At 41.0% G+C, this 27,031-nt stretch overlaps 1 protein-coding gene across 3 annotated transcripts in view; it reads right to left on the bottom strand.

The window, feature by feature from the left end:
* Positions 1-27,031, bottom strand: part of CPNE4 (copine 4) — a 689,746-nt gene that overhangs the window by 651,859 nt on the left and 10,856 nt on the right. For 2 of the 3 annotated variants that reach the window (XM_070466753.1, XM_070466751.1), the window contains one exon: positions 8,092-8,245. In XM_070466753.1, coding sequence (XP_070322854.1) covers positions 8,092-8,144 — 53 coding nt within the window. In that variant the 5' untranslated portion in view covers positions 8,145-8,245. Of the gene's footprint in view, positions 1-5,280; positions 5,364-8,091; positions 8,246-27,031 lie in introns of those variants that run through there. The other variant, XM_070466752.1, reaches the window with a different exon arrangement.

Genomic DNA, 27,031 nt, shown 5'->3' with positions numbered 1-27,031 from the left:
CTAGCCAGCCTGATTTTGTTCCTCTTCTCCAAGTGCGATGAAGTGCCCTACAGAGGTTAGCATCTCTTGAATAAGGAAGCTCCTTTAGTCAATACACCTTAAACCTGAGAAGGTTGCTTCTAGAATTAACCTTAAGTACTACATTTTTCTCCTGATGTTTGAAGCTGCAGCTCTAGTTTTCTAAGTCAGAAGAAAGTCAGCAATATGATGTTCTGAGCAAGAGATGGAAAAGCAACATTTTAGAAAGTTTGTTCTTTTTGAATGGATCTTTCATTTAAGACAGAATAAAGGATTCCCCTGTGGACTTTCTTTCTTAAACTGGATACACATAAAATGTCTATTTACTTTATTGACTCAATTGTGACATTTAAAATAGAAAGTTAGGACTGAGCATGAGCAATTCTTCATAAAACATGAACATTAATAGGGATGGCTGCAGACAATGACTTTGTACAAATTGAATCACATCTATTGAGTAAATATTGCACTGGCTCCAAGAGAGAGCAAAATATTAAGACTCAAGACAGCCAGTGAAGGTAGGAGAACCCCTCCCCCACCATCATCGCCGACTTGGACTTGGTCAAGATCATCAGTACCCATGGCCACCACCACAGTAATTATCTCCAGGGAATGTGAGTCTCTTCACAGAATCAAGAGACTTGCTTAATAACCAAGAGAGTTGCTTAGTGAGTTCCCTGATCTTGAGCATGTCGTCTCTCTGAGGCTCAGTTCCCACATCTGTCAAATTAAACAGCTGGAGTCAATAGATGATCCCCAAGCTCTTTTCTGGTTCTGACAGTCAAAGATTCAAAGTGATAAAATTGTTGTTCACAGTTCAGAGATAAGCCCACCACAGCCAGCTTAGAGGGGCTCCCCGACCCATACAAGGGCACCAAAATCATAGGACAAGGATAAACCTTCCCAAATAAGTCATCCTTATCACGTTCCACTCTTCAAGACTTGCCTTCAGGCCGTCTATGTTTACTCAGTTAAAAAGCTAGTGGTTCTCAAGATGCTTTCCCAAGACTACACCACCAAAGAAAAGACTTCCTAGCATTTGCTAACTTAGGGAAAACATATACTATATGTCATATATATTTAGTAGTTTGTAGCGGAAAGCTCCCACATAAATGTGATTTCTAGTACAGAAAAGACTAAAAGTATATGTAGGCATTACTATGTTTTTACTCTGCAGTCACAAGTTTTAGCAGATTGGTTGAATTTAATGCTAACTGAGGTTCTACTATATATTGTCTATTTCAAATAACACAGAAAATATAACATTTTGCATGACCCATTGATTGGGCTTGATTTTGGACTTACCAACCTCTACAAGAACTTCTCACTCAAAGAAAGGATATGTTACTCCAGCCTCCTTAATTTTGATAGCATACTTCCCTCAAAAGAAAGACCATTCTAGAATTTTTAGATCATGCTAAAAAGAATCAAAGTTCTATAATCTGTCTTTACTATCTGCATTCAATCAGAAGAAAGGCAAAGTTAAAGGCAACTCTATTATCATATGCTGGCAGGTCAGTTTTAATGCACTATAGGATGGTCTTGAACTATGTGACATTTTATTTTAAGTGCATTGGAACTTTTCTGTCTTGATAGATATTTTGTGACTCTAATACACTGGCTACTGTTGCTAAGGAAATATGACTTTGGGTTACTGCAGGGATCCAAAGAGGCTTTTGTTTTTGTTGTTGTTGTTGTTGCTTTTTATTAAATATTAACATGACAAAAATGGAAAAAGTAAATATAAAGAATAAATTCAGCCCCTTTCCTTTTAAAAATACATGAAATACAGACCCTCTGGTCACATCTCTGATTTAAAAATACAAAGATTTGTGAAGTGACTTTCCAAACTGGTTTGGAGACTTTCTCTCTCAACCAATGAAGCTGGTACCACCAGAGTTCTCTTGTTTTTTAGTTCTGGATTGAGCCCCTGTGAAAGTATGGTACACTGATTATACACCATATTAGCTACTAACCACCAATGTGTTTACCTCCAAATGGGAAAATCCTTTCTTTATGAGAATAAAGGTGGTTAAAGGTCCAGCGTATTATATTTCAGAAAACTTGTAAAGAGAAGACGGAGAAATGCATGGTGCAAAGTCTATAAATACCTTCAGCTGAGTTTCAAAAGATTCCAATATAGATGAGAATAAAGATTTCACCACTGACCCATTTTTTTTTTCCTCTGTGATTCCTTCTAGCTAGTAGAATCTAAAGTTTTTCAGTCATGAAAGTGAACTCAATCATTGGATAATGAGAAGGATACAGCCTCTATTTCCTGGAATACTACATGAAACTACTTTGGAAACAGATAACAACTTTGCTTCCCACTAACTAAAGTACAGTATCTTAAAATCAGATGCCCACATGCAGATCAAGAAACCTGTCGGACAAGGCATTTTTTAATCAAAACCTTCAGAAGCAGGGTCTCCTTAAGACAAACCAAGGATTCAAGCAAAATGGCATGCTACTACCTGAGACCTGAAGACAAACAGGAAGTCTGTAACAACCTAGAGGGGTGGGATGGGAAGGGAGATGGGAGGGAGGTTCAAGAGAGTGGAGACATATGGCTGATTCATGTTGATGTTTGGCAGAAACCAACAAAATTCTGTAAAGTAATTATCCTTCAATTTAAAAATAAATAAATAAAAAGAAACACACAAATCTCAGAGCAACTATTTTTAAAGAGATATTCAGCAACTGTAGGAAACTGCTTGTCTTATGCTGGGAAGATCACTGCTCCCAATAAATTATGCCAGGATGAGCACTCACAGGAATGGTATAGGTTTGATGTCCCTGAACCTTTTCACAGGGCAACACATTAGCAGACCTTTGGTTCCATTACAGGAAAGCTCTTCTGATTGATGGTTTCCCTGATGGCTTGGTAGTAAAGAAGCCACCTACCAATGCAGGCGACTTAAGGGACGAGGGTTCGAACCCCAGGTTGGGAAGACCCCCTAAAGAAGGAAATGGTAACCCACTCCAGTATTCTTGCCTGGGAAATCCCATGGACAGAGGAGCCTGGTAGGCTAAGTCCATGGGGTTGCAAAAGAGTCAGACACAACTTAGTGACTCAACAACTTCTCACTGAACCATTAAAACCAGCCCAGGATTCAACAGCCACTCCCACTGTGGAGGGATACTTCTTTTCATGTAAGGCTTAGGGGAAATCACCTAGTTTTCATGTGGTTTGAGTTTGGTCCTATGAAACCCTCAGAAGTTCCCTCCAGAGATAAATGAGGAGATCCTGGCCTTTATTAATATGCACAATGAACACAGGTGTCCTATCTGTACTTCCCAAACCTATTTTTATCCACCTCCCTACCTTTCATCTGCTCTGAACTCAGACCTATCTATTAGAGTGACTTTGTAGGTCTTTCTTTAAAAATGGCCTGACAGTAAAATGAATTTAACCTAGAAGCAGCAGTTTAGTAAGGGAAATGAAAACATCAGAAGTTATCTAATCACAACCACAGCCATCCAGAGCTCTGTCTTATCTGCTGGGTAATAAAATGGAACCTTCCTAAGCTTGAAGAACATCAAATGAAGTAAGCAACATTGTTTGCCTCTGGCTTTTGAGGGGATCCTTATGAAGCTTAACCAGTCAGTCAGTTCAGTTGCTCAATCGTGCCCGACTCTTCGTGACCTCACGAACTGCAGCACGGCAGGCTTCCCTGTCCACACCAACTCCTGGAGCCTTCTCAAACTCATGTCCATTGAGTTGGTGATGCCATCCAACCATCTCATCCTCTGTCGTCCCCTTCTCCTCCCGCCTTCAATCTTTCCCAGCATCAGGGTCTTTTCAACCAGTGTCCATGAAGTACAAAACATTGGCATGGATTTGAAACATCTGTGTTCTAGGAAAGTTTTTGTTGTTGTTTTCAGGGGTGGGGGAGTAGGAGAGTGCAGGGTGGGGAGGAGGTTGTTTTAACATAAAGCAAAAAAGTAACACACAAAACCGGTCCTTGAGAACAGAGATTGTTAAGAGGGCAGGACAGAGAAGGAATGGGGAGAAAACAACATCTCCTCTGAAGTGAAGGTAGCTTTTCCAAAAGAATAGGGTGGTTTAGTATCAGCTTCAGGAAAACACTTTAAAATACCTTGGACAGCTCAAAACTCCTGGTTAGGGAACCAAAAACCAAGTGAACCACAGCAGTGCTTTAAAAATCCTGGCAAAGCAGCAAGAGGATGAGGAGCTGGTTTTGCATAATTTTGAATACCGGAGGAAAGAAGCAGAAGCATCAGCTCTGGCATCAATGGGTCAGTTGCAGGGGGCGTGGGCGGAGGGTATTTCTCTCTTAAAGTCTCCCAGGACACTCATCCCTCCCTACACCACCTCACTACCATTCACCCTTCCTCCCTCCACCTCCGGTACCCCGGGGGCAGCACTTTTTAAGCTCGAGCCCCTAGGGACCATCTCTGCAGCCTGGATTCTTCCCGGAGCCTGGCAAGTTCGGAGGCTAGAACTCAGGCTTCCAAGGCCGCTGGAGGCGCGGTGGGACCTGGAGGAAGGGTGAGGGATCTGAAACCTTTAAAGCCCACCCTCGTCCTTCAAGGCGAAGAAGGAACGGATCTTCCTAACAGCACTTTTCAGAGGTCAGCCTCCACCCCAAACGACGGTGATCAATACACACTTGACCCCGCAGGTACCAACTCCTAACTGTCTCCTTCAATTTCACCCTAAGGGTCCTTGGGCTTCTGTGACAGCTTTGGTCCCGACCTCTTTAGTGGGCTGCGGCCAGCGCTTCAGAGGTCCCTCGGTCCCAACCCCGTTCCCTCCCCGTGGTACTTTAATAGAGGAAGGAGTGCAGAGGGATGTGACTGAATCAAGGAACCTGAGAACCATGGATGAGTTTTAAGCCAGAGAGCCCACAATACAATTAAGTATTATCGCACCCTATCGTAAGGGGGATAATGAGGAGGAGGCGAGGTTAGGAGGCTGAGAGGCCGAGTCTCACCGCGGCGGTCCAGCCCCGGGACCCCCATAACCCCCACCCCCATCCTCCTCGCTTTCCCGCCGTCGGGAGGATAGATGCTGCGCCTCCAGGTCCCGACTGCCTCCGGACTGGCAGGTCCACCCCCTCCCCAACCCCCACCAGCCGAGCCCGCCGGGCGGAGGAGAGGGGCGAGGGGAGGGACCGAAGTTCCCCTGCACCAAGAGGCGGCGCGCGGCTCTTCCTAGAGAGCAGCGCCGGCTCGGAGCGAAGCCCCGCACCTCAAAAGTTGGTCTTGGTACGCGGTGCAGGGTCCCGACCAACTTACCTGGCGCGGGCCCCGAAGGAGGACTGGGCTTCGGCGGGCGACCTGGACGCAGATGCGGTGCGGCCGCCGGCGGGGACGCGGTCGGGCTCGGGGGTCGTGCCGCTCTCCCCTCGGGCTCTTAGGCAGCTCAGCAACCGCCGAACGAAGAGGCGCCGAGCTGGGAGTTCGGGCGGCGCGGGGACCCGGGCTCCATGCCGGAGGCGGGGGCGGAGCCGCTCGGCCCTCGGTCACTCCGGGGGAGAGGAGGGGGCGCTGGAGAGGGGGGCGGAGCGGGAGCGGGGAAGCAGGGCGCGACCCCGCGGCGGGGAACTACGGCTCGGCAGAGAGCTTCCACCTTCTGACGAAACCCGCGCGCCCCGCCGCCCGCGCGCAGCCGGCTCTGAGGCCTGGGAGCTAGCGCCCCCTGGGGGCCTCGGAGGAGGGCGCGGCCGGGAGCCGAGGGCGCTGCCCCGCCCTCCGGGAGCGGATCCTGAGCAGCTGTTGAGCCCTGGATAGCGGTCACGCTGGTGGCAGCTGCAGCCCTAGCTCCCCGCGAGGCCCAGTTGCTCACCCCGGAGTCCTGGGGTCAAGTCACCCTTGAGACCTCCTCTTCATTTCAGAGGAAATCGAAATATCTGGAAAGAGGCAGCAGTGATGCTACTCTTTGCACACATCCCTGAAAACTTCTTGGATGGATGCTCATCTGCCACCAAAAGCGGTGACGAGATCGCTCATCTCTGAATCCTCTATGTCTACAAGAGTGCTTGGCATATGGTAGGAGCCTGGTAGTTATTTTTTAGTAAATAAATGCATAAATAAATGAATGGATATTGAGGCTCTTTTTCATCTCATAATATCTTCCGGAATACATCCACTTACAAATAATATAAGATAAAGAACTGCTTGGGGAATACCACTGCTTAAAAATAAGTATAAACATGCCGTCTTATGTTAAGAGGTTAACCATGACCACATGTTATGAAGCACTTTAGAAAGAAAGTGTGACTTTTCTGCTCCAAACTTAGGTCGAATTCAGGCAAGTGAGTGCTTCAGATGTATACTGTGCACTGCTCTTGGTTGTTCCAAAAATAGTAGATAAACTAGACAGTTACATTCTCTCAGCATGGAGGGTATTGTCAGAACCACACATTGGACTTCAGAATCCATAAGGTTCAGAAAAATCTGTCTCTGTCCGACATTGGAATGATGTGGAGGATATTACACACAATGTGGACCGGGAGACAGGGACATAGCCGGGTCTTCCTCCCCATCTTTTTAAGGCACGTCTAACAAGACCTCTCTTCATTTAAAGAGGTTATCAGCCAAGGACTTGTACCAACCACAGTGTTCTAAATTTCAAAGGCCAGAAAAGAAATAATTGGATGAGGAACGGGAACCTCACTCATGGTTCTGTAGAGCCAATTAGGAAGATCTTTGAGAAGCAGAGGAAGATAATATTTCTCTTCACCCAGGTTACATCTCAAGTATGCCATTTTGAAGGTCTTGAGAACTTCAGCCACAAAATATCGACCCTAGAAAGAAACGTAGGGAGCTTGTGTGTATAGTAAGTGCCTTTGATTCACTTTGATTGGAGAAACTTGGGTCAGGTGGTTAAGCACAAGTCAATCATTGTGGCCTCACAGGATTCCCTTGATGCTACACGCCTTCCACAGAGCTAGGGAGCATTCACTGTGCTTTGCTGAACTTCTGGAGCTGACGTGGAGCTCTGCCTGATCCACAGCAGCTGAGCATGAGGCCCAGGATGGTCCCCCGCAGGAAATTCATTGTTGTACTGCAAGAAAACAAGGGATAGATGCTGTGCAGGCAAAGTCAGCATATGTTTACTGAATATGGAAATACTAAGTAAGAAAATATTCCTTTCCAGTTTAATAAAGAAGTAGCCTTGGAGATAAAGTTGAGCTGGATTGAGTTTGCAAAAATGAGGGAAAGAAAAAGGAAAGTGATTATGTATTTCCTTGCATGTTGATTGTGTCCTCTGAAATCTAAGTCCCATGAAGGCAGGTGATAGTCTGTTTTGTTGTCTTGTGATCACAACCCTGATGCCATTGCAATGTCTGTCACTTAGCAGATAGTCAATAAACATTTGTTAAATTTACAAAAATGCCTTAGAGTTTATTGAACACAAGCATCTTATGGGAAAAGGAATTAAGGTGAGAGAAAAGGCATTAAGGTATGTTGATCATGTACTATTTCCAGGCAATCTGTAAGCTACTCTATGGATCACCACCAATTGCCCACATAGATTTTATTATCTTTACAAAAAGCCCAGGGTTTGGGTGGTCAGAATGCACAGACCAGAGAACATAGTGTTGATGGAAGCAGGCTCTGAAAGCACAACTAAAAATGACATACCCAGGAACCACAGGGCAAATTACAGACAGCACCACAGGGAGAGTCCAGTATAACCATTGTTAGTCCCTGTGCTAAAGGCACAAACACACAAACTGAACACAGCACCACTACTTGTGACAAATACGGTTTCCTCTGCCAGCAGGCTTCAGCTCCCTAATTAGAAACAGTTGCCTGCAAACCAGTGTGCAGAACACACGTGCAACTCTATGCCAGAAATTTGGATTTCTTTTTTCTCAAGGAAAAAAATTACACTGAAGGTAAATTCAAAGAGGCTCTCTGCCAGGCATAGAAAGCAAAATTCTCTCCCACCTCACCCATGAAACTAACAGTCCAGCCCATCTCTACAAATGAAGATCTATAACCAGCTCATGAACTCAGGTCGCAGTCACTGCAAGTTGCTCATTCGCTGGAGTCCCTTCAACTACTGTTACATCAAACCCCCAGATCTGTATCACTCACCTCCTTCCAACTCTCCTCTTTGTGAATTCTGAGCTGCTGGGCTCTACAGACATAGTTAAAATGATCTAAAGAAAGCCGCAGGGTCACGGCACCACTGGCATTCCCAAGCCGCAAACGGATTCTCCAGTTCTGTGCAGATCCTGTCTCTGGGTCTCTGTTTGATAACATAAGGGGAGACATTTGCTTACTGTCCTATGCCAATATGAAAGGCACCCCTCCCATCAGTGTGACAAGTGCAATACTGGAACGAAGCCAGGAAATGAAAAGGGAAAAAATGTGGATTCTTACCAATGCAATTGATCCCATTTTTTAAAGGGTGACAGATGATGAAGGGGAAAAACAGGAGGAGAATCAGTGCCCTGTATTGAAAACCTTAGATTCTTCTCTGAATGATTCAGGGTGAGCATTTTGCTTTGAAATTGAATTCCTATTTTCTTTTTTTCTTTCTTTCTTTTTTATCTTTTCTTTTTTGCATCCTCAACCAGTCAAAGAGACTGCTATAAATAACAGGACTTATTTTGGAGACTTTGGATCAGAAAAGAATCTTGCATTCCTCCCCCCCAGGGTTATTTATATGTATAAAATGTGTTCTTTTTTCTATTTATGTGATTTTGAGAATTGACTGATATGTCTTCCTCTGGTGTTTCTATATATGCCTGAAATGGGTTATGTTACTGGAAAGCAGAGAGGAATGCTCTAAGAAAGTCCTTCTAAGATGCTGAGAGTCAGTGGAGAACTGATATGCACATTCCAAACTTGTGTCCAGATGATATCTTCTACTTCTGTCATTTTTGTATGTGAAGACCTCAGGCACCTATCCACCAGTCACAATCTCCCAGTCATGAAGGGGTGCCCTATTCTTTTGTCTACCAATAGGTGGCATCAGAATCCCTTTAGCTCTTCATTGCTTTTTAAAAATCATTGGCAGAGAGCATTTTCTTTCTGAGATTTTATATTTTACCATGGGTGATGCTTTAAAAACATTAACTTATCTTTCTATTATTTCAGAGCAGATTACCCCATTTATCTCTTTTTTATTGTTTTTTCATTTATTTTTATTAGTTGGAGGCTAATTACTTTACAATATTATAGTGGTTTTTGCCATACATTGACATGAATCAGCCATGGATTTACATGTGTTCCCCATCCCGATCCCCACTCCCACCTCCCTCCCCATCCCATCCCTCTGGGTCTTCCCGGTGCACCAGCCCTGAGCACTTGTCTCATGATCCAACCTGGGCTGGTGATCTGTTTCATCCTTGATAGTATACTTGTTTCAATGCTATTCTCTCAGAACATCCCACCCTCACCTTCTCCCATAGAGTCCCAAAGTCTGTTCTGTACATCTGTGTCTCTTTTTCTGTTTTGCATATAGGGTTATCGTTACCATCTTTTTAAATTCCATATATATGTGTTAGTATACTGTGTTGGTCTTTATCTTTCTGGCTTACTTCACTCTGTATAATGGGCTCCAGTTTCATCCATCTCATTAGAACTGATTCAAACATTATCCTCAATGGTGAAAAATTGAAAGCATTTCCCTTAAAGTCAGGAACAAGACAAGGGTGCCCACTCTCACCACTACTATTCAACATAGTTTTGGAAGTGTTGGCCATAGCAATCAGAGTAGAAAAAGAAATAAAAGGAATCCAGATAGGAAAAGAAGTAAAACTCTCACTGTTTGCAGACAACATGATCCTCAACATAGAAAATCCTAAAGACTCTACCAGAAAATTACTAGAGCTAATCAACGAATACAGTAAAGTTGCAGGATATAAAATTAACACAGAGAAATCCCTTGCATTCCTATACACTAACAATGAGAAAACAGAAAGAGAAATTAAGGAAACAATACCATTAACCATTGCAACAAAAAGAATAAAATACTTAGGAGTATATCTACCTAAAGAAACAATAGAAAACTATAAAAACACTGATAAAAGAAATCAAAGAGGACACAAATAGATGGAGAAATATACCATGGTCATGGATTGGAAGAATCAATATTGTGAAAATGACTGTACTACCCAAAGCAATCTATAGATTCAATGCAATCCCTATCAAGCTACCAATGGTATTTTTCACAGAACTAGAACAAATAATTTCACAATTTGTATGGAAATACAAAAAAACCTCGAATAGCCAAAGCAAGCTTGAGAAAGAAGAATGGAACTGGAGGAATCAACCTGCCTGACTTCAGACTCTACTACAAAGCCACAGTCATCAAGACAGTATGGTACTGGCACAAAGATAGAAATATAGATCAATGGAACAGAATAGAAAGCCCAGAGATAAATCCACGTACCTATGGACACCTTATCTTCAACAAAGGAGGCAAGGATATACAATGGAAAAAAGACAACCTCTTTAACAAGTGGTGCTGGGAAAACTGGTCAACCACTTGTAAAAGAATGAAACTAGAACACTTTCTAGCACCATACACAAAAATAAACTCAAAATGGATTAAAGATCTAAATGTAAGACCAGAAACTATAAAACTCCTAGAGGAAAACATAGGCAAAAACACTCTCTGACATAAATCACAGCAGGATCCTCTATGACCCACCTCCCAGAATATTGGAAATAAAAGCAAAAATAAACAAATGGGACTAATTATACTTAAAAGCTTTTGCACAACAAAGAAAACCATTTATCTCTTTTTTAAAATTTATTTTATTTAAGGTTAGTTGATTTACAGAGTTGTGTTAGTTTCTACTGTACAGCACAGTGATTCATCTATATTTTTTCATATACTTTTCCATTATGGTTTATCATAGGATATTGACTACATACTGTATTTCCTGTGTGATGTAGTAGGACCTTGTTATTTATCCATCCTGTATATAAAATAGTTTGAGTTTGCATTTAATTAGGCCTCTTGGCCAGCTCTCAGTTTCCTCATTGTAAAAGGAAGATATTTAAATTGATCTTCAGTTCTGGGATTCTGCTTTTCAGCAACATCATGTCTGCTCTGTTACACCACTCCAGAGTGATAAATACATGAAAACTCCATTCCTTTGGGTTTAAGAAGTGTCACTACGCAAATATCACTATGTTGTAGAGACAGCTACTTGCCTAGAATGTAATGGGAAAACCGGTGAAATACAGTCTACAGTTTACCTAATAGCAATGCACCAGTGTTGATTTCTTAGTTATAACAAATGTCCTATAGTAATATACATGATCTATTAGCACTAGGGGAAAATGCATGATAACTGTATGGAAATTCTCTGTATTGTTCTTTATAACTTTTCCATAAATCTAAAATTATCCCCAATTAAAACTCTATTTTTAAAAAACACACAACCTTTCCACTTGTCTCCTTAAGATAAAGTTAGACTAATTGAAGTTAAGCCTTTGCAAAATTTTCATGCTCTGGATAAATTTTGTGAAATTAATGGTTATTTATCTTAAGGCATCATTTTTGCCTACTTTGTCAGCAAAAACCTTACTTTATCTGCTTGGCATCTTCAAGTCAAATGTCTCCTTGGCAAATTCCACAGGAAAACATTTCCCAGTTTTCTCCACAGAACTCAGAGAGAATATTGATGAGAATGGCCAAAGATTTAAGAACCAGCCCAACTTTCCTAGTCTGGTTGGTTCCCATAGGGCAAAGGAATTAAGAAGAAGTGACCAGGAAAAAAAAAAAAAAAAAACCTGTGAAACAAGGACAGAAAGTCAGAGGATGTCATTTGTACATAGTCATTTTTCTGATTGCAACTCTGCTTTCTGCATTTTCCCAGCAGCACTGCCTTTAAAGTGAATCACTGGTGATCAAAGGCAGACCAAAATAACACATTGTTCCTCCAGAGAAGAGAAGGTGAAATCCTATCATTCTGAGGGTGTTCTTGGAGGAAAAGAAAAGAAGAGCCAGAGAAAGACCACATTGCCTCTTTCTTCTAAAAGTGAGGCCTGTAATTTTGCTCTTTTGAAAATCTTTTTTAAAAACACTTGCCTATTGGGAGAGGCATAAGTAATGCTGAGGCCTATATTAAAAAGTTCGTCTGTTTTGTTTCTATCACCTCCTCTGGCAGCAGCATGCAGCAGGGTGATCTCCACTGTGTCTGATCTTGCTGTTGGTATTTATGGGAAGAGAGACATTAGCAGGTCCTTAGCATCTGAAAACCAGGCACTGTACTAGGCCTCTTCAGATGTGTTCTTATTGATTTTTCCCAACAGTGCAGGGTAACAAAGTGGGAGATTCCAAAAAATGATCACTATTCTTCACCTTCATATATATATGCAAATAAATATGCGGATATATGTGGATGTATCCCTTGCCAGGTGGCTTACAACTCCTCCAATTGAGTAGGGAGGGGGTTAAATGTTTTAAATATAAGCTGACCTTGTGTTCAAGAGAAAGCTGCAGAAGTTTGGTGCCAGCTCTGAGCCTAGACTTCTAAAAGGACTGGCATATTTCCACTCAGTCACCAGAAAAAGTCTGGTCCATCCTGTTGGAGGGTGATTAACAGATGAGTGGAGATGAGCTACTGCAATTGAAGCCCAGACATGTGAGACAACCCAGGCAAGATCAGCAAACTGGCTCTCAGACAGTCCTTGATTGGCCGTAGACACATGAATCAGCCATGCCATAAACAGCTGAGTCTGGGCAAAAGATTGAGCTCATAAATGCTTCATATTTTAAGCCATTGAGTTTTGAAAGTGGTTCGTTATTTATCAAAAGTACAAGAAGATAGTCAATTTTCTTTTTAAGTTAAAAGAAAACTGAGGCATACAAAGATTGAATAAGGTCTCCAAAGCCCCACAGTTAATAAGTGGGGAAAGTCAGGAGTCAACCCAAGGACTAAATAAATCCAAGACCTCTACTGAACCCCTGTCCATGGAATGAAAACAAGAATAATAACCAACACAACCGAGTGTCACAGTTACTTGAATGTGATAAAACTAGAGTTCCTTCCCTAGCTTTCTGCCATTAGTGAACAGCATGAGTGCATGTATGTACCTTTGTTAAGAATGATGCATTCAATGGAGAGAAGGGTGAGAGACAGCTATTTTTTAACTTCAATAACATAGTCTGAAACAAATGCATTAACCTTGGTGTAAAAATGTAATCACCTCACAATGAGAAATGATTTGCTTTTGGCAAACTGGCCTGCTACTCCTTAAAAGCAAGGCCAATTACCCCTCAGCACTCCTTTCCTCTCTCCCTATGGGGCTCTGCCATTCATCCCTCCTTTGTGCCTTGTCTCTTTTTCCATACCTTTCTCCTTTTGTCTCCTGTGCATGTCCTTTCACTTTCTGTCACAACACAAATAAAAGTAGTTTAGTTAATGCCTAATAGCCCCATTCCACTAACTCCTATGGGCCAAGAGTGTACTCTGAGAAACATGGAGCATAACCTGGGAAGCATTCTTCAGGAACCAGATTCTGGGTCGGAGAAGTTTCCTCCAAGCCCTGGCCCCAAGACTCCACCTTTACCCCTGCTATGGCCCCACCCATGCCCTCAGACTTGGGGCAGCCCAGGAAGTTGCCCCTGACAGGCAATGATAAGAAATACCCCCTGATGAAGCAGTGTGGGTTCTACTCTAACATCCTCAGCCCTGGAAGTTTGAATAAACTTGGGTAAACTTGGGGAAGTGTTGGGGCTCCTACACGAATCTGAACCTCCTGTGGCAGGCCAACCTTAACAAGTTCAACACAAAATAAGAACTTTTGACGTTTCTGTAGACTTCAAAGAGAGCCTGGAGCATAAGCTCATTGGGTCCACTGCCAAGCTGCTCACCAGACTACTTACTGCTGCAGGCCTGTGTCTCAAGGTGAAAGTGCCCTATGTGTTGTTGTAGGTCCAGGGTCCCTGCAAGACTGAGATTGAGAGGAGGAAGCAGCTATACCTGAGCTGGATATCAAGCAGCTGCAGGTCAGTGACAGAGTTTGATAACTTCATTGTCCGGCCTTGATCTTGTCATTCTTCTAGTTCATTACTTCTTTCTTTGGCTCCGAAAGACAATGAATTAGATCATGACATTCCTCTGGTTAAAACCCTTCAGCCCTTTTCTATTGTTCTCGGGAGAGTCTGAACTCCTTAACTCAGCAAAGTAGTTCCTACATGACCCAGTTTTTCCTACTTTTCTGACTTGTCTCATACTATGACCTCATACAGCTACTGACATACACACTTGAGCTAGATTGGACTTATTTCAGGTCCTTTAGCTCCTATTTCTGAGTCTTCCCTCTTGACATATGCTATTGTCTCAAGTGGGAAGGCCTTTGAAGTATGTGAGCACACATACACACAGACACACACACACATTTTTTTTAAGTCTTAGAAGAAATTTCCCTTCTGCTGAGAATCTTGCCCTGAATGTCTTAAACAAGATAACACGGTCTCATTATGTTTCCACGAGTAGCCTGTACTACCCTATGATAGCATTTATCACTCAGTACTGTATTTGCTGGTTTAACTACTCATATCCCTTAACATACTGTCTGTTTTATTTGCCATTGTATACCTAGGGCTGTCACAGAGTTTTGCATGTAGTAGGCTCTCAGTAAATATTCATTGAATATATGAATCATATGTCATTATTCTTCCTTATGTGTGATTTAACTTCAAGAGAGTTTTCATGGTTTTTAAGACTCAACATACAAGAAAGAAAAGTTGGAATATTTTTTGGCAATGAGTAATAGAAAAAGGAACACAAGCTAGCATAAAAAGCCAGGAATTGATTTGCTTAGGTATTTGAAAGACAGCATAGGCAGGATAATAATCAGATGATTTTTTAGCCAGAAACTCTGGATGTCTTACGGCTCTAACAGAAAGTGAAGTGAAAGTGAAAGTCACTCAGTCATATCCGACTCTTTGTGACCCCATGGACTTCACAGTCCATGGAATTATCCAACTTAGAATACTGGAGTGGATAGCCATTCCCTTCTCCAGGGGATTTTTCCAACCCAGAGATCAAACCCAGGTCTCCCGCACTGCAGGCAGATTCTTTACCAGCGGAGCCACAAGGGAAGCCCAAGAATACTGGAGTGGGTAGCCATTCCCTTCTCCAGAGGATCTTCCTGACCCAGGAATTGAACTGGGATCTCCTGCATTGCAGGCAGATTCTTTACCAACTGAGCTATCATGTAACTGCTCAGGTTACACATTCACAGATTCAGAGGATGTAAGGAACCATTTTTGTCGAGAAACCCTAAGCAAAAGTTTCTAGGTCTATTATGATTGGATCACTTAGGCCATATAACCATCAAAGGGTCAATGCTGGGAGCAAGATAATGTGAAATGCTGATGGCTTAAGCTTCCCACTCCAAAAATAAGCTGGTTATGTGGGGAAGTAGTGGCCAACATTGAGAAAAGAGTTCATGTGCTCACAGACATAGAGAACAGACTTCTGGTTACCAAGGACAGGGGGTGGTTACAGTAAGGGATTGATGGATTGAGAATTTTGGATTTGCAGATACAAATTATTATATAGAGAAAGGATAAGAAACAAGGTCTTACTTTAGAACACAGGGAATTATATTCAATATCCTGTGATAACCCATAATGGAAGAGAATATGAAAAAATATATATATACACATACAAAAGACTGTACATACAATGTACAAAAAAAGATCTTCATGACCCAGATAATCACGATGGTGTGATCACTCACCTAAAGCCAGAAATCCTGGAATGTGAAGTCAAGTGGGCCTTAGGAAGCATCACTACGAACAAAGCTAGTGGAGGTGGTGGAATTTCAGTTACGCTATTTCAAATCCTAAATGATGATGCTTTGAAAGTGCTGCACTCAATATGTGAGCAAATTTGGGAAACTCAACAGTGGCCACAGGACTGGAAAAGATCAGTTTTCATTCCAATCCCAAAGAAGGGCAATGCCAAAGAATGCTCAAATTACTGCACAATTGCACTCATCTCACACGCTAGTAAAGTAATGCTCAAAATTCTCCAAGCCAGGCTTCAGCAATATATGAACCATGAACTTCCAGAAGCTCAAGCTGCTTTAGAAAAGGCAGAAGAACCAGACATCAAATTGCCAACATCCTCTGGATCATCAAAAAATCAAGAGAGTTCCAGAAAAACTCTGCTAATTCTGCTTTATTGACTATGCCAAAGCCTTTGACTGTGTGGATCACAATAAACTGTGGAAAGTTCTTCAAAAGATGGGAATACCAGACCACCTGACCTTCCTCTTGAGAAACCTGTATGCAGGTCAGGAAGCAACAGTTAGAACTGGACATGGAACAACAGACTGGTTCCAAATAGGAAAAGGAGTACGTCAAGGCTGTATACTGTCACCCTGCTTATTGAACTTCTATGCAGAGTACATCATGAGAAGTGCTGGGCTGAAAGAAGCCCAATCTGGAATCAAGATTTCCAGGAGAAATATCAATAACCTCAGATATGCAGATGACACCACCCTTATGGCAGAAAGTGAAGAAGAACCAAAGAGCCTCTTGATGAAGGTGAAAGAGGAGAGTGAAAAATTTGGCTTAAAGCTCAAATTTCAGAAAACTAAGATCATGGCATCTGGTCCCATCACTTCATGGCAAATAGATGGAGAAACAGTGGAAATAGGGGAAACAGTGGAAACAGTGAGTTTATTTTTGGGGGCTCCAAAATCACTGCAGATGGTGATTGCAGCCATGAAATTAAAAGACGCTTACTCTTTGGAAGGAAGGTTACGACCAACCTAGATAGCATATTAAAAAGCAGAGACATTACTTTGTCAACAAAGGTCCATCTAGTCAAGGCTATGGTTTTTCCAGTAGTCATGTATGGATGTGGGAGTTGGACTATAAAGAAGGCTGAGCGCCAAAGAATTGATGCTTTTGAACTGTGGTGTTGGAGAAGACTCTTGAGAGTCCCTTGGACTGAAAGGGGATCCAACCTGTCCATCCTAAAGGAGATCAGTCCTGGGTGTTCATTGGAAGGACTAATGCTGAAGCTGAAACTCCAATACTTTGGCCACCTGATGTGAAGAACTGACTCATCTGAAAAGACCCTGATGCTGGGAAAGATTGAGGGCAGGAAGAGAAGGGGACGATGGAGGCTGAGATGGTTGGATGGCATCACTGACTCAATGGACATGATTTTGGGTAAACTCTGGGAGTTGGTGATGGACAGGGAGGCCTGGCCTGCCTCCCTAGTGATATCTCATGTTCATGGGGTCCCAAAGAGTCAAACATGCCTGAGCGACTGAACTGAACTGAACTGAACATGTACAACTGAATAATTTTCTATACAGCAGAAATAAAACCACATTGAAAATCAACTATACTTCAATAAAATATAAAAGAAATTCTTTCCTCATAACGAGTATTAAAAAAAAAAGTCATGTGTACCAGCTCTAACTAACAATGACTCTGCATTTGTCACCACATTGTTTTCCATGACTGAATTCATGATGATTCACAGGACATACGTTCTGTGTGTGATCTGCTCTCAATATGTCTCACATTATACAAATTCTGCTGAGCTCCATCACAACATCATTCTGTGATGGAACAGTGCTCAAAGTAGGGATCCTTTATTATGACTGACAGAAACTCTACAGCCTCTTGATGGATAATCACTCAAAGTTAACATTTTAAACACAGAGGCTTCATCAACTATTTCTAAAAAGCAGTTCTTCAAATCTGCTCTACCAGCTCCAGCTGCTGGTTGTTCGTGGCTTTGGGAATGACTTTTCTCTTTTGGGTCTTATTTTTCATTTCTGTATTTTTTTTATTAATTAATTTTTAAATTCAAGGATAATTGTTTGACAAAATTTTGCTATTTTCTGTCAAACATCAACAATAACTATCCATAGGTACACCCATGACCCCTCCCTCCTGTATCTCCCTCCCATACCTCCCCATCCCACCCTTATAGGTTGTTACAGGGCCTCTGTTTGAGTTCCCTGATTCATACAGCAAATTCCCATTGGCTATCTATTTTACATATGGTATTGTAAGTTTCCATGTTACTCTTTCCATACATCTCACCCTCTTCCTCCTCTCCTCCCCACCATGTCCATAAATATGTTCTCTATGTCTGTTTCTCCATTGCTACCCTGCAAGTAAATTCATCAGTATCCTCTTTCTAGAGTCCATATAATATGCATTAGTGTATGATATTTATCTTTCTCTTTCTGACTTACTTCACTCAGTATTGGAGTAGGAAATGGCAACCCACTATAATAGGCTTGCCTGAGAAATCCCACGAACAGAGAAGCCTGGGTGACTACAGTCCAAGGAGTCACAAGAGTCAGACATGACTTAGCAACTAAACAACAACATGAAAACCCCTGAGTTCCCAAATATTAACTTTTATATTCAGCATCTGCATAGACTTACTTAACATACTTGATTGCCTTATGACCATCAGAATTCTTCCATGCCTACCTGTCTTATTTTGCTTCCTTATGTTTGTGACTTGCCTCAGCAATTCCCAACTTACTGTGACATTAGAACATTATTTAAGTGGGCTAATTCTACTTTGTTAAAATTTAACAGGGGTTAATACATTATTGGGCTTCCCTTGTTGCTCACCTGGTAAAGAATCCGCCTGCAATGCAGGAGACCTGGGTTTGACCACTGGGTTGGGAAGATCCCCTGGAGAAGGGAAAGGCTACCCACTCCAGTATTCTGGCCTGGAGAATTCCATGGACTCTATAACCATGGGGTCGCAAAGAGTCAAACATGACTGAGTGACTTTCACTCACTGTGTATAACAGGCTCTATTTTCTTCCACCTCTTTAAAACTGACTCAAATGTGTTCTTTTTATGGGAGAATAATACTCTTTTGTACATATGTATCACAGCTTCTTTATCCATTCATCTGTTGATGGACATCTAGGTTGCTTCCATGTTCTAGCTATTGTAAATAGTGCTGCAATGAACATTGGGGTACATTTGTCTTTTTCAATTTTGGTTTTTTAAGTGCATATGCCTAGGAGTGGGTTTGCTGGGTCATATGGTGGTTTTATCCCTAGTTTTTTTTTTTTTTAAAGGAAACTCCATACTGTCTTCCATAATGGCTGTATCAATTTACATTACATACACCAGTAATGCAAGAGTGTTCCCTTTTCTCCATACCTTCTCCAGCATTTATTGTTTGTAGACTTTTTGATGGTGGCCATTCTGACTGGTGTGAGGTGATATCTCATTGTAGTTTTGATTTGCATTTCTCTAATAATTAGTGATGTTGAGCATCTTTTCATATGTTTGTTAGAATTCTGTATGTCTTCTTTGGACAAATGTCCGTTTAGATCTTTTTTCCACATATTGATTCGGTTGTTTGTTTTTCTGGTATTGAGTTGTATGACTGCTTGTATATTTGGGAAATTAATCCTTTTCAGTTGCTTCCTTTGCTATTATTTTCTCCCATTCTGAGGGTTGTCTTTTCACCTTGTTTGTGGTTTCCTTTGCTGCACAAAAGCTTTTCAGTTTAATTAGTTTCCACTTGTTTATTTTTGTTTTTATTTCCATTACTCTAGGAGGTGGGTCATACAGGATCTTGCTTTGATTTATGTCATTGAGTGTTCTGCCTATGCTTTCCCCTAAGAGTTTTATAGTTTCCAGTCTCACATTTAGGTCTTTAATCCATTTCAAGTTTATCTTTGTGTATGGCATTAGGACATGTTCTAATTTCATTCTTTTACACATAGCTGTTCAGTTTACCCAGCACCACTGATTGAAGAGGCTATCTTTGCCCAATTGTATATTCTTGCCTCCTTTGTCAAAAATAAGGTACCCATATGTGTGTGGGTTTATCTCTGGGCTCTCCATCTTATTCGTTGTTCTATATTTCTGTTTTTGTCCCAGTACCATAAACTGTCTTGATGACTATAGCTTTGTAGAATAGTCTGAAGTCAGGAAGGTTGATTCCTCCAGTTCCACTCTTCCTTCTCAAGACTGCATTGGCTATTCAGGGTCTTTTGTGTTTCCATATGAATAGTGAAATTTTTTGCTCTAGTTCTGTGAAAAATGCCATTGGTAATTTGATAGGGGTCACATTGAATCTGGGGGCTTCCATGGTAGCTCAGCTGGTAAAGAATCTGCCTGCAATGCAGGAGACCCTGGTTTGATTCCTGGGTTGGAAGATCTGCTGGAGAAGGGATAGGCTACCCACTACAGTATTCTTGGGTTTCCCTTGTGGCTCAGCTGGTAAAGAATCTGCCTGCAATGCAGGAGACTTGGGTCAATCCCTGGATTGGGAAGATCCCCTGGAGAAGGAAATGGCTACCCACTCCAGTATTCTTGCCTGGAGAATTCCATAGTCCATGGGGTCACAAAGAGTTGGACATGACTGAGTGACTTTTACTTGCATTGAATCTGTAGATTGCATTTGGAAGTATAGTCATTTTCACAATATTGATTCTTCCTACCAGGAACATGGAATATCTCTACATCTGTTTATGTCATCTTTGATTTCTTTCATCAGTGTCTTACAATTTTCTATATACAGTTCTTTTTGGTCACATAGTCCTAGATGTTTTATTCTTTTTGTTGCAATGGTGAATGGTATTGATTCCCTAATTGCTCCTTCTGATTTTTCATTGTTAGTATATTTTAGGAATGTAAGTGTTTTCTGTGTATTGACCTTGTACCCTGCAACTTTGTTAAATTCACTGATTAGCTCTAGTAATTTTCTGATAGTTTCTTTTGGGTTTTCTATGTATAGTATCATGCCATCTGCAAATAGTGAGAGTTTTACTTATTTTCTGATCTGGATTCCTCTTCTTTCTTTTTCTTCTCTAATTGCCATAGCTAAGACTTCCAAAACTATATTGAATAATAGTGGTGAGAGAGGACACCCTTTTATTGCTCCTGATCTTAGAGGGACTGCTTTTAGTTTTTCACCACTGAGAATAATGTTTGCTGTGGACTTATCATAAATTGCCTTTACTATGTTGAGGTAGGTTCTTTCTACGCCATTCTTTTTGAAGTGTCTTTTTTTTTATCATAAATGGATGCTGAATTTTGTCAAAGGATTTTTCTGCATCTATTGAAATGATCATGTTGTTTTTACCATTAAATTTGTTAATATGGTCTATCATATTGATATATTTGTGTATACTGAAGAACACTTGTGTCCCTGAAATAAACTCAACCTGATCATGGTGTATGAACTTTTTCATGTGTTGTTGAATTCTGATTGTTAGAATTTTGTTGAGGATTTTTGCATCTATGTTCACCAGTGATATTTGCCTGTAATTTTCTTTTTTCGTGCTTTCTTTGCCTGGCTTTGGAACAGGGTGATTATGGCCTTGTAGAATGAGTTTGAAAATGTTACTTCCTCTACAATTTCTTTTGGAAGAGTTTCAGAAAAATAGATATTAGCTCTTCTAAATGTTTGATAGAATTCCCCTATGAAGCTGTCGTGGCCCTGGCCTGGACTCTTGCTTTTTGGGAGAGTTTTTTGTTTTTTGTTTTTTTTTTTAATCACAGTTTCAATTTCAGTGTTTGTAATTGGCTTGTTCATGATTTTTGTTTCTTCCTGGTTCAGTCTTGTGAGGTTGAACTTTTCTAAGAATCTGTCCATTTCCTCTAGGTTGTCAATTTAATTGGCATATAGTTGCTTATAATATTCTCTTATGATCCTTTGTATTTCTGTGCTGTCACAGCCTCTCCTTATTCATTTCTAATTTTGATTTTATTTTTCTCCCTATTTTTTTTTGTTGTTGTTTCTGTTGAGTCTGGCTAGTGGTTTGTCAATTTTGTTTGTCTTCTCAAAAAAACAGCTTTTAGTTTTATTAATCTTTCTATTCATCCCTTCTTTTCTTTTTCATTTATTTCTGCTCTGGTCTTTATGATTTTTTTTTTCTTTCTGCTGATATTGGGTTGTTTTGTTGTTGCTGCTGTTCTTCTTTCTCCAGCTTGCTTTGGATGTAGATATAGCTTGTCAGTTGATGCTTTTCTTGCTTTTTGAGATAGGATTATATTGCTATAAACTTCCCTCCTAGAACTACTTTTGCTAAATCCCATAGGTTTAGGTAGTCTTGCTTTTGTTGTCATTTGTTTCCAGGAATCTTTTGATTTCTCTTCTTATTTCTTCAGTAACTTCTTCAGTATTTAGTAATGTTTTGTTTAATCTCCATGAGTTTGTGCTTTTGCATTTTTTTTTTCCTGTAGTTGTTATCTAGTCTCATAGCTCTGTGGTCAGACAAAATACTTGGTATGATTTCAATTTTCTTAGATTTACTGAGGCTTGATTTTTGACCCATGATGTAGTCTATCCGGGAGAATGTTCCATGTGCACTTGAGGAGAAGGTGTATTCTTCTGCATTTGGATGGAAAGTCCTCAAGATATGAATTAGGTCCATTTGGTCTAAAGTTTCATTTAAGGATTGTGTTTCCTTATTGATTCTCTGTTTTAATGATCTGCCCATTGGTGTAAGCGGAGTGTTAAAGTTCTTTACTATTATTGTGTTACTGTTGATTTCCCCCCTTATCCCTGTTAGTGTTAGCACCTTATATATTGAGGTGCTCCTATGTTGGGAGAATAAATATTTACAATTGTTATGTCTTCTCCTTTTATTGATCCCTTGATCTTTATGAAGTGTCCTTCTTTGTGTTTTATAATATTCTTTATTTTAAAGTCTATTTTGTCTGAAATAAGGGTTGCCACTCCAACTTCCTTTTGGTTTCCATTCGCATGGAATATCTTTTTCCATCCTTTTACTTTCAGTCTGTATATGTCTCTAGGTGTGAAGTGGGTCTCTTATAGGCAGCATATATATGAATCTTGTTTTTATATCCATCAGTCTGTATCTTTTGGTTGGTGCATTTAATCTGTTTACATTTAAAGTAATTAATGATATATATGTTCCAATTGGCATTTTCTTAATTCTTTTGAGTTTGTTTTTGTAGGTCATTCATTTCTCTTGTGTTTGTTGTAAGGCTGGCTCAGTGGTGCTAAATTCTCTTAACTTTTGCTTGTCTGTGAAACTTCTGATTTCTCCAACAACTTCAAATGAAATATTTTCTGGGTAACGTAATCTCGGTTGTATATATATATTTTTTTCTTTTGTACTTTAAACAAATCCTGCCATTCCCTTCTGGCCTACACAGTTCTGGTCTGCAGTGTTTCTGCTGAAAGATCTGCTATTAATCTTATCGGTTTTCCCCTAAATGTTATTTGTTGCCTTTTCTTTGCTGCTTGTAATATTTTTTCTTTGTGTTTAATCTCTGTCACCTTGATTACCATGAGTCTCAATGTGTTTCTCCTTGGGTTTATCCTGTAAGGGATTCTCTGTGCTTCTTGGACTTGACAACCTTTCCAATGTTGGGGAAATTTTCAACTATAATTTCTTCAAAAATTTTCTCAGTGCCTTTCTTTTTTCTTCTTCTTCTGGGACCACTATAACTTGAATCTTCATGCATTTAATGTTGTCCAAATTGACCCAGAGGTTACTGAGGCTGTCCTCAATTCTTTTCATTCTTTTTCCCTTATTTTGCTCTTCAGCAGTTATTTACACCATTCTCTCTTCCAGCTCATCTATCCATTCTTCTGCCTCAGTTATTTCTGTTATCATTTCCTTCTCAGTTCAGTTCAGTTGTCACTCGTTCATGTCCAACTCTTTGAAACCCCATGGACTGCAACAGGCCAGGCTTCCCTGTCCATCACCAACTCCCGGAGTTTACTCAAAATCATGTCCATTGAGTCAGTGATGTCATCAAACCATCTCATCCTCTGTTGTCCCCTTCTCCACCTGCCTTCAATCTTTCCCAGCATCAGGGTCTTTTCCAGCGAGTCAGTTCTTCACATCAGGTGGCCAAAGTATTGGAGCTTCAGCTTTAGCATCAGTCCTTCCAATGAATAGTCAGGACTGATTTCCTTTAGGATGGACTGGTTGGATCTCCTTGCAGTCCAAGGGACTCTCAAGAGTCTTCTCCAACACCACAGTTCAAAAGCATCAATTCTTTGGTGCTCAGCTTTCTTTATAGTCCAACTCTCATATACATACATGACTACTGGGAAAACCATAGCCTTGGCTAGATAGACCTTTGTTGGCAAAATAATGTCTCTGCTTTTTATATGCTGTCTAGGTTGGTCATAAGTTTTCTTCCCAGGAGCAAGCGTCTTTTTTAATTTCATGTCTGCAGTCACTATCTGCAATGATTTTGAAGCCCTCCCCCCAAAAAAAAGTCTCTCACTGTTTCCAATGTTTCCTCATATATTTGCCATGAAGAGATGGGGCCAGATGTCATGATATTAGTTTTCTGAATGTTGAGTTTTAAGACAACTTTTTCACTCTCCTCTTTCACTTTCATCAAGAGGGTCTTTAGTTCTTCTTCACTTCCTGCCATAAGGGTGGTGTCATCTGCATATGTGAGGTTATTGATATTTTCCCCAGCAATCTTGATTCCAACTTGTGCTTCATCCAGTCCAGCGTTTCTCATGATACATTCTGCACATAAGTTAAATAAGCAGGGTGACAATATACATCCTTGATGTACTCCTTTCCCTATTTGGAACCAGTCTGTTGTTCCATGTCCAGTTCTAACAGTTGCTTTTTACCTGCATACAGATTTCTTAGGAGGCAGGTCAGGTGGTCTGGTATTCCCATCTCTTTCAGAATTTTCCACAGTCTGTTGTGGTCCACACAGTCAAAGGCTTTGGTATAGTCAATAAGGCAGAATTAGATGGTTTTTTTGAACTCTCTTGCTTTTTTGATGATCCAACAGATGTTGGCAATTTGATCTCTGGTTCCTCTGCTTTTTCTAAATCCAGCTTGAACATCTGGAAATTCACAGTTCATGTACTGTTGAAGCCTGGCTTGGTTCCTTCTAGAGTAGTTTTAATTTCAGTCACTGTGTTATTCATCTCTGTTTGCTTATTCTTTATTTCGTCTATGTCCTTGGTGATCATAATAACTGTGTTAATCTTTTCTTGAATCTTCTCCATTCTATTTTCAAGTCCTCAGAGCAATTTTACTATCGTTGTTCTGAATTCTTTTTCAGGTAGATTGCTTATTTCCTCTTCATTTATTTGGTCTTGTGAGTTTCTTGCTTGTTCTTTCATTTGTGCTGTATTTCTCTTTATTTTCATAATCTTTTCTCTAACTTGTTCCACTTGAGGTTTCCTTTTCCCAAGTTTTAGGGTTGTATTCCTTCTTCTTTTTGGTTTTTTCCCTTGGAGGGAAAGGTTGGTTAAGTGCTTTACACTGACTTCTTGTTAAGGGTGACTTGTGCCTGTGTTCTACTGGGAGAAGATCAAGTAGATCAAGCAGGTAGTTGCAGAAATAATGGGACATATAAACACACTTCCACACATACAGTTATAACCAAAGTATTCTAAAGAAAAGAGTACAGGAGACTTGACTTGGTGAACAAGGGAAACCAAAAGTGATATTGACCAATTAAAAGCAGAGTCAACTAACACTCAATCTGGAAATCTGAGCCTGAGCAAATTGCCAACTGGGGAATATAGCAAAGAGAGCACAACAACATAACCTATATGGTGAAAAAATAAAGAGTGAAGGAAAAAAGAGGAGAAAGGAGAGAAAAGAGAAAAGGAAGGGGTGGAAGATGGTTTTAAAAAAAGAGAGAGAAAAGGAAAAATAGAAAAACAAAGGTAGACGTATGTGAAAGAGATTTATGTACACTCAGGGATAGCAATAGCCAGTTTAAAAAAAAAACTATAAGAAAGGCAGTCAAATGTATCAAAAACAATATCAGAAACACCACTAAAAAAGGGGGGGGGGTGGCATAAAAAAAAACTTGAAAATAATTTTTTTAACAAGAAAAGCAAAGAAGAAAACTCCACAGCACTGCAAAAGACTAAAGTGAACATAGAAATATGTAAGGGGAATAAACAGTGTGATTTATAAGAAAAAAAATTCTTCAGGTCATAGTTCTTTTTCGTTGTGGAATCTGCTCTTGTGGATGGGGTTGGACTAGTGTCCTGTGATGTTTTCCTTGTTGGCAGAGCTTGTGCTTGTATGTTGATGGAGCTGGATCTCATCTCTCTGAAGAGCAGTGCAGTGGCCAGTAAGTAGGTTTCAGGCTGTCTATGGGTTCAATACATCTCTAGGGAGTCCTTCTGGCTTTGGCCATGTTAGACACATCTATATCTGCAGCCTCATCAAAGTGGCCCTCTCAGCATAACTTCACTGCTGCCAGCCTCATACTGTCCCTGGAATCTTTGCTGGTGCTTCTGATCCCTGGTCCTTCCGTGCACTGCAAGCCAAAGCTTGCTAGGCCGGAGCTTGTGTGGTAGCTCTCCAGCGCTGCCCTGTGTGTCGTGGAGACTTGTGTGGGCTTCCCTCAGGCCCCTGAACTCACCCACCATATTGCAGGGCTTGTGTGCGCTTGTCTCAGTTCCCTGGGCCTGCCCTCTATGTCTTGGATATTGAGTGTGCTTCTTCAAGCTACCTGGGCCTACCCTCTGCTCCTCGAGGGTCATGTGCACTTGAGAGGTTTGTATACCGTGCCTCTCTCATCTCCCCTCCTCCCCAGGTCTGACCTCTGCATGAGGCTTCTGTGGTCTTGTCTTTGTTCCCCGAGCCTGCCGTCTGGGCGGAGCCACGGTTCACGAGCTGTTCATAGGCTGAGAAGTGCAATTTTCTCTGTTTTCTGCCCTCTAAGTCCCTACTTTGACCAGCTTTCTGAGATTCCACAGCTCCCCTTTGGGCCCCCTGTGAGGGAGCTTCCCAGTGCACCAAACCTCTTCCTGCTTCATGACCCCCTACCTCCCTCAGGGCACAAGCTTCCATCCAGAATTTCTCCCTCTTTTCCTTTTTTATGTCATCATCCTCTCTCCTACCTCACTAGCGAGCTTAGTCTGTCCCCCTGGAGACCTGAGGTCTTCTGCTGTCTCCTAAAGGTTTCTCTGTAGTAGTTATTCTGTATCTTGATGAATTTTTAATGTATTTGTGGGGAGGCTGGTGATCTCCCCATCTTACTCCTCCTCCATCTTCTTCTGCCTCTTTACTTCTGTATTATTCTTATAGGAAGTCTCTGTATTTCACTTTATCTGCAACAGTG

Source organism: Odocoileus virginianus, chromosome 4, assembly GCF_023699985.2.
Source record: "Odocoileus virginianus isolate 20LAN1187 ecotype Illinois chromosome 4, Ovbor_1.2, whole genome shotgun sequence".
NCBI classification, from domain to species: Eukaryota; Metazoa; Chordata; class Mammalia; order Artiodactyla; family Cervidae; genus Odocoileus; species Odocoileus virginianus.
The sequence above is the reverse complement of the archived record's forward strand: the minus strand, read 5'-3'. Positions and strand labels throughout refer to the sequence as shown.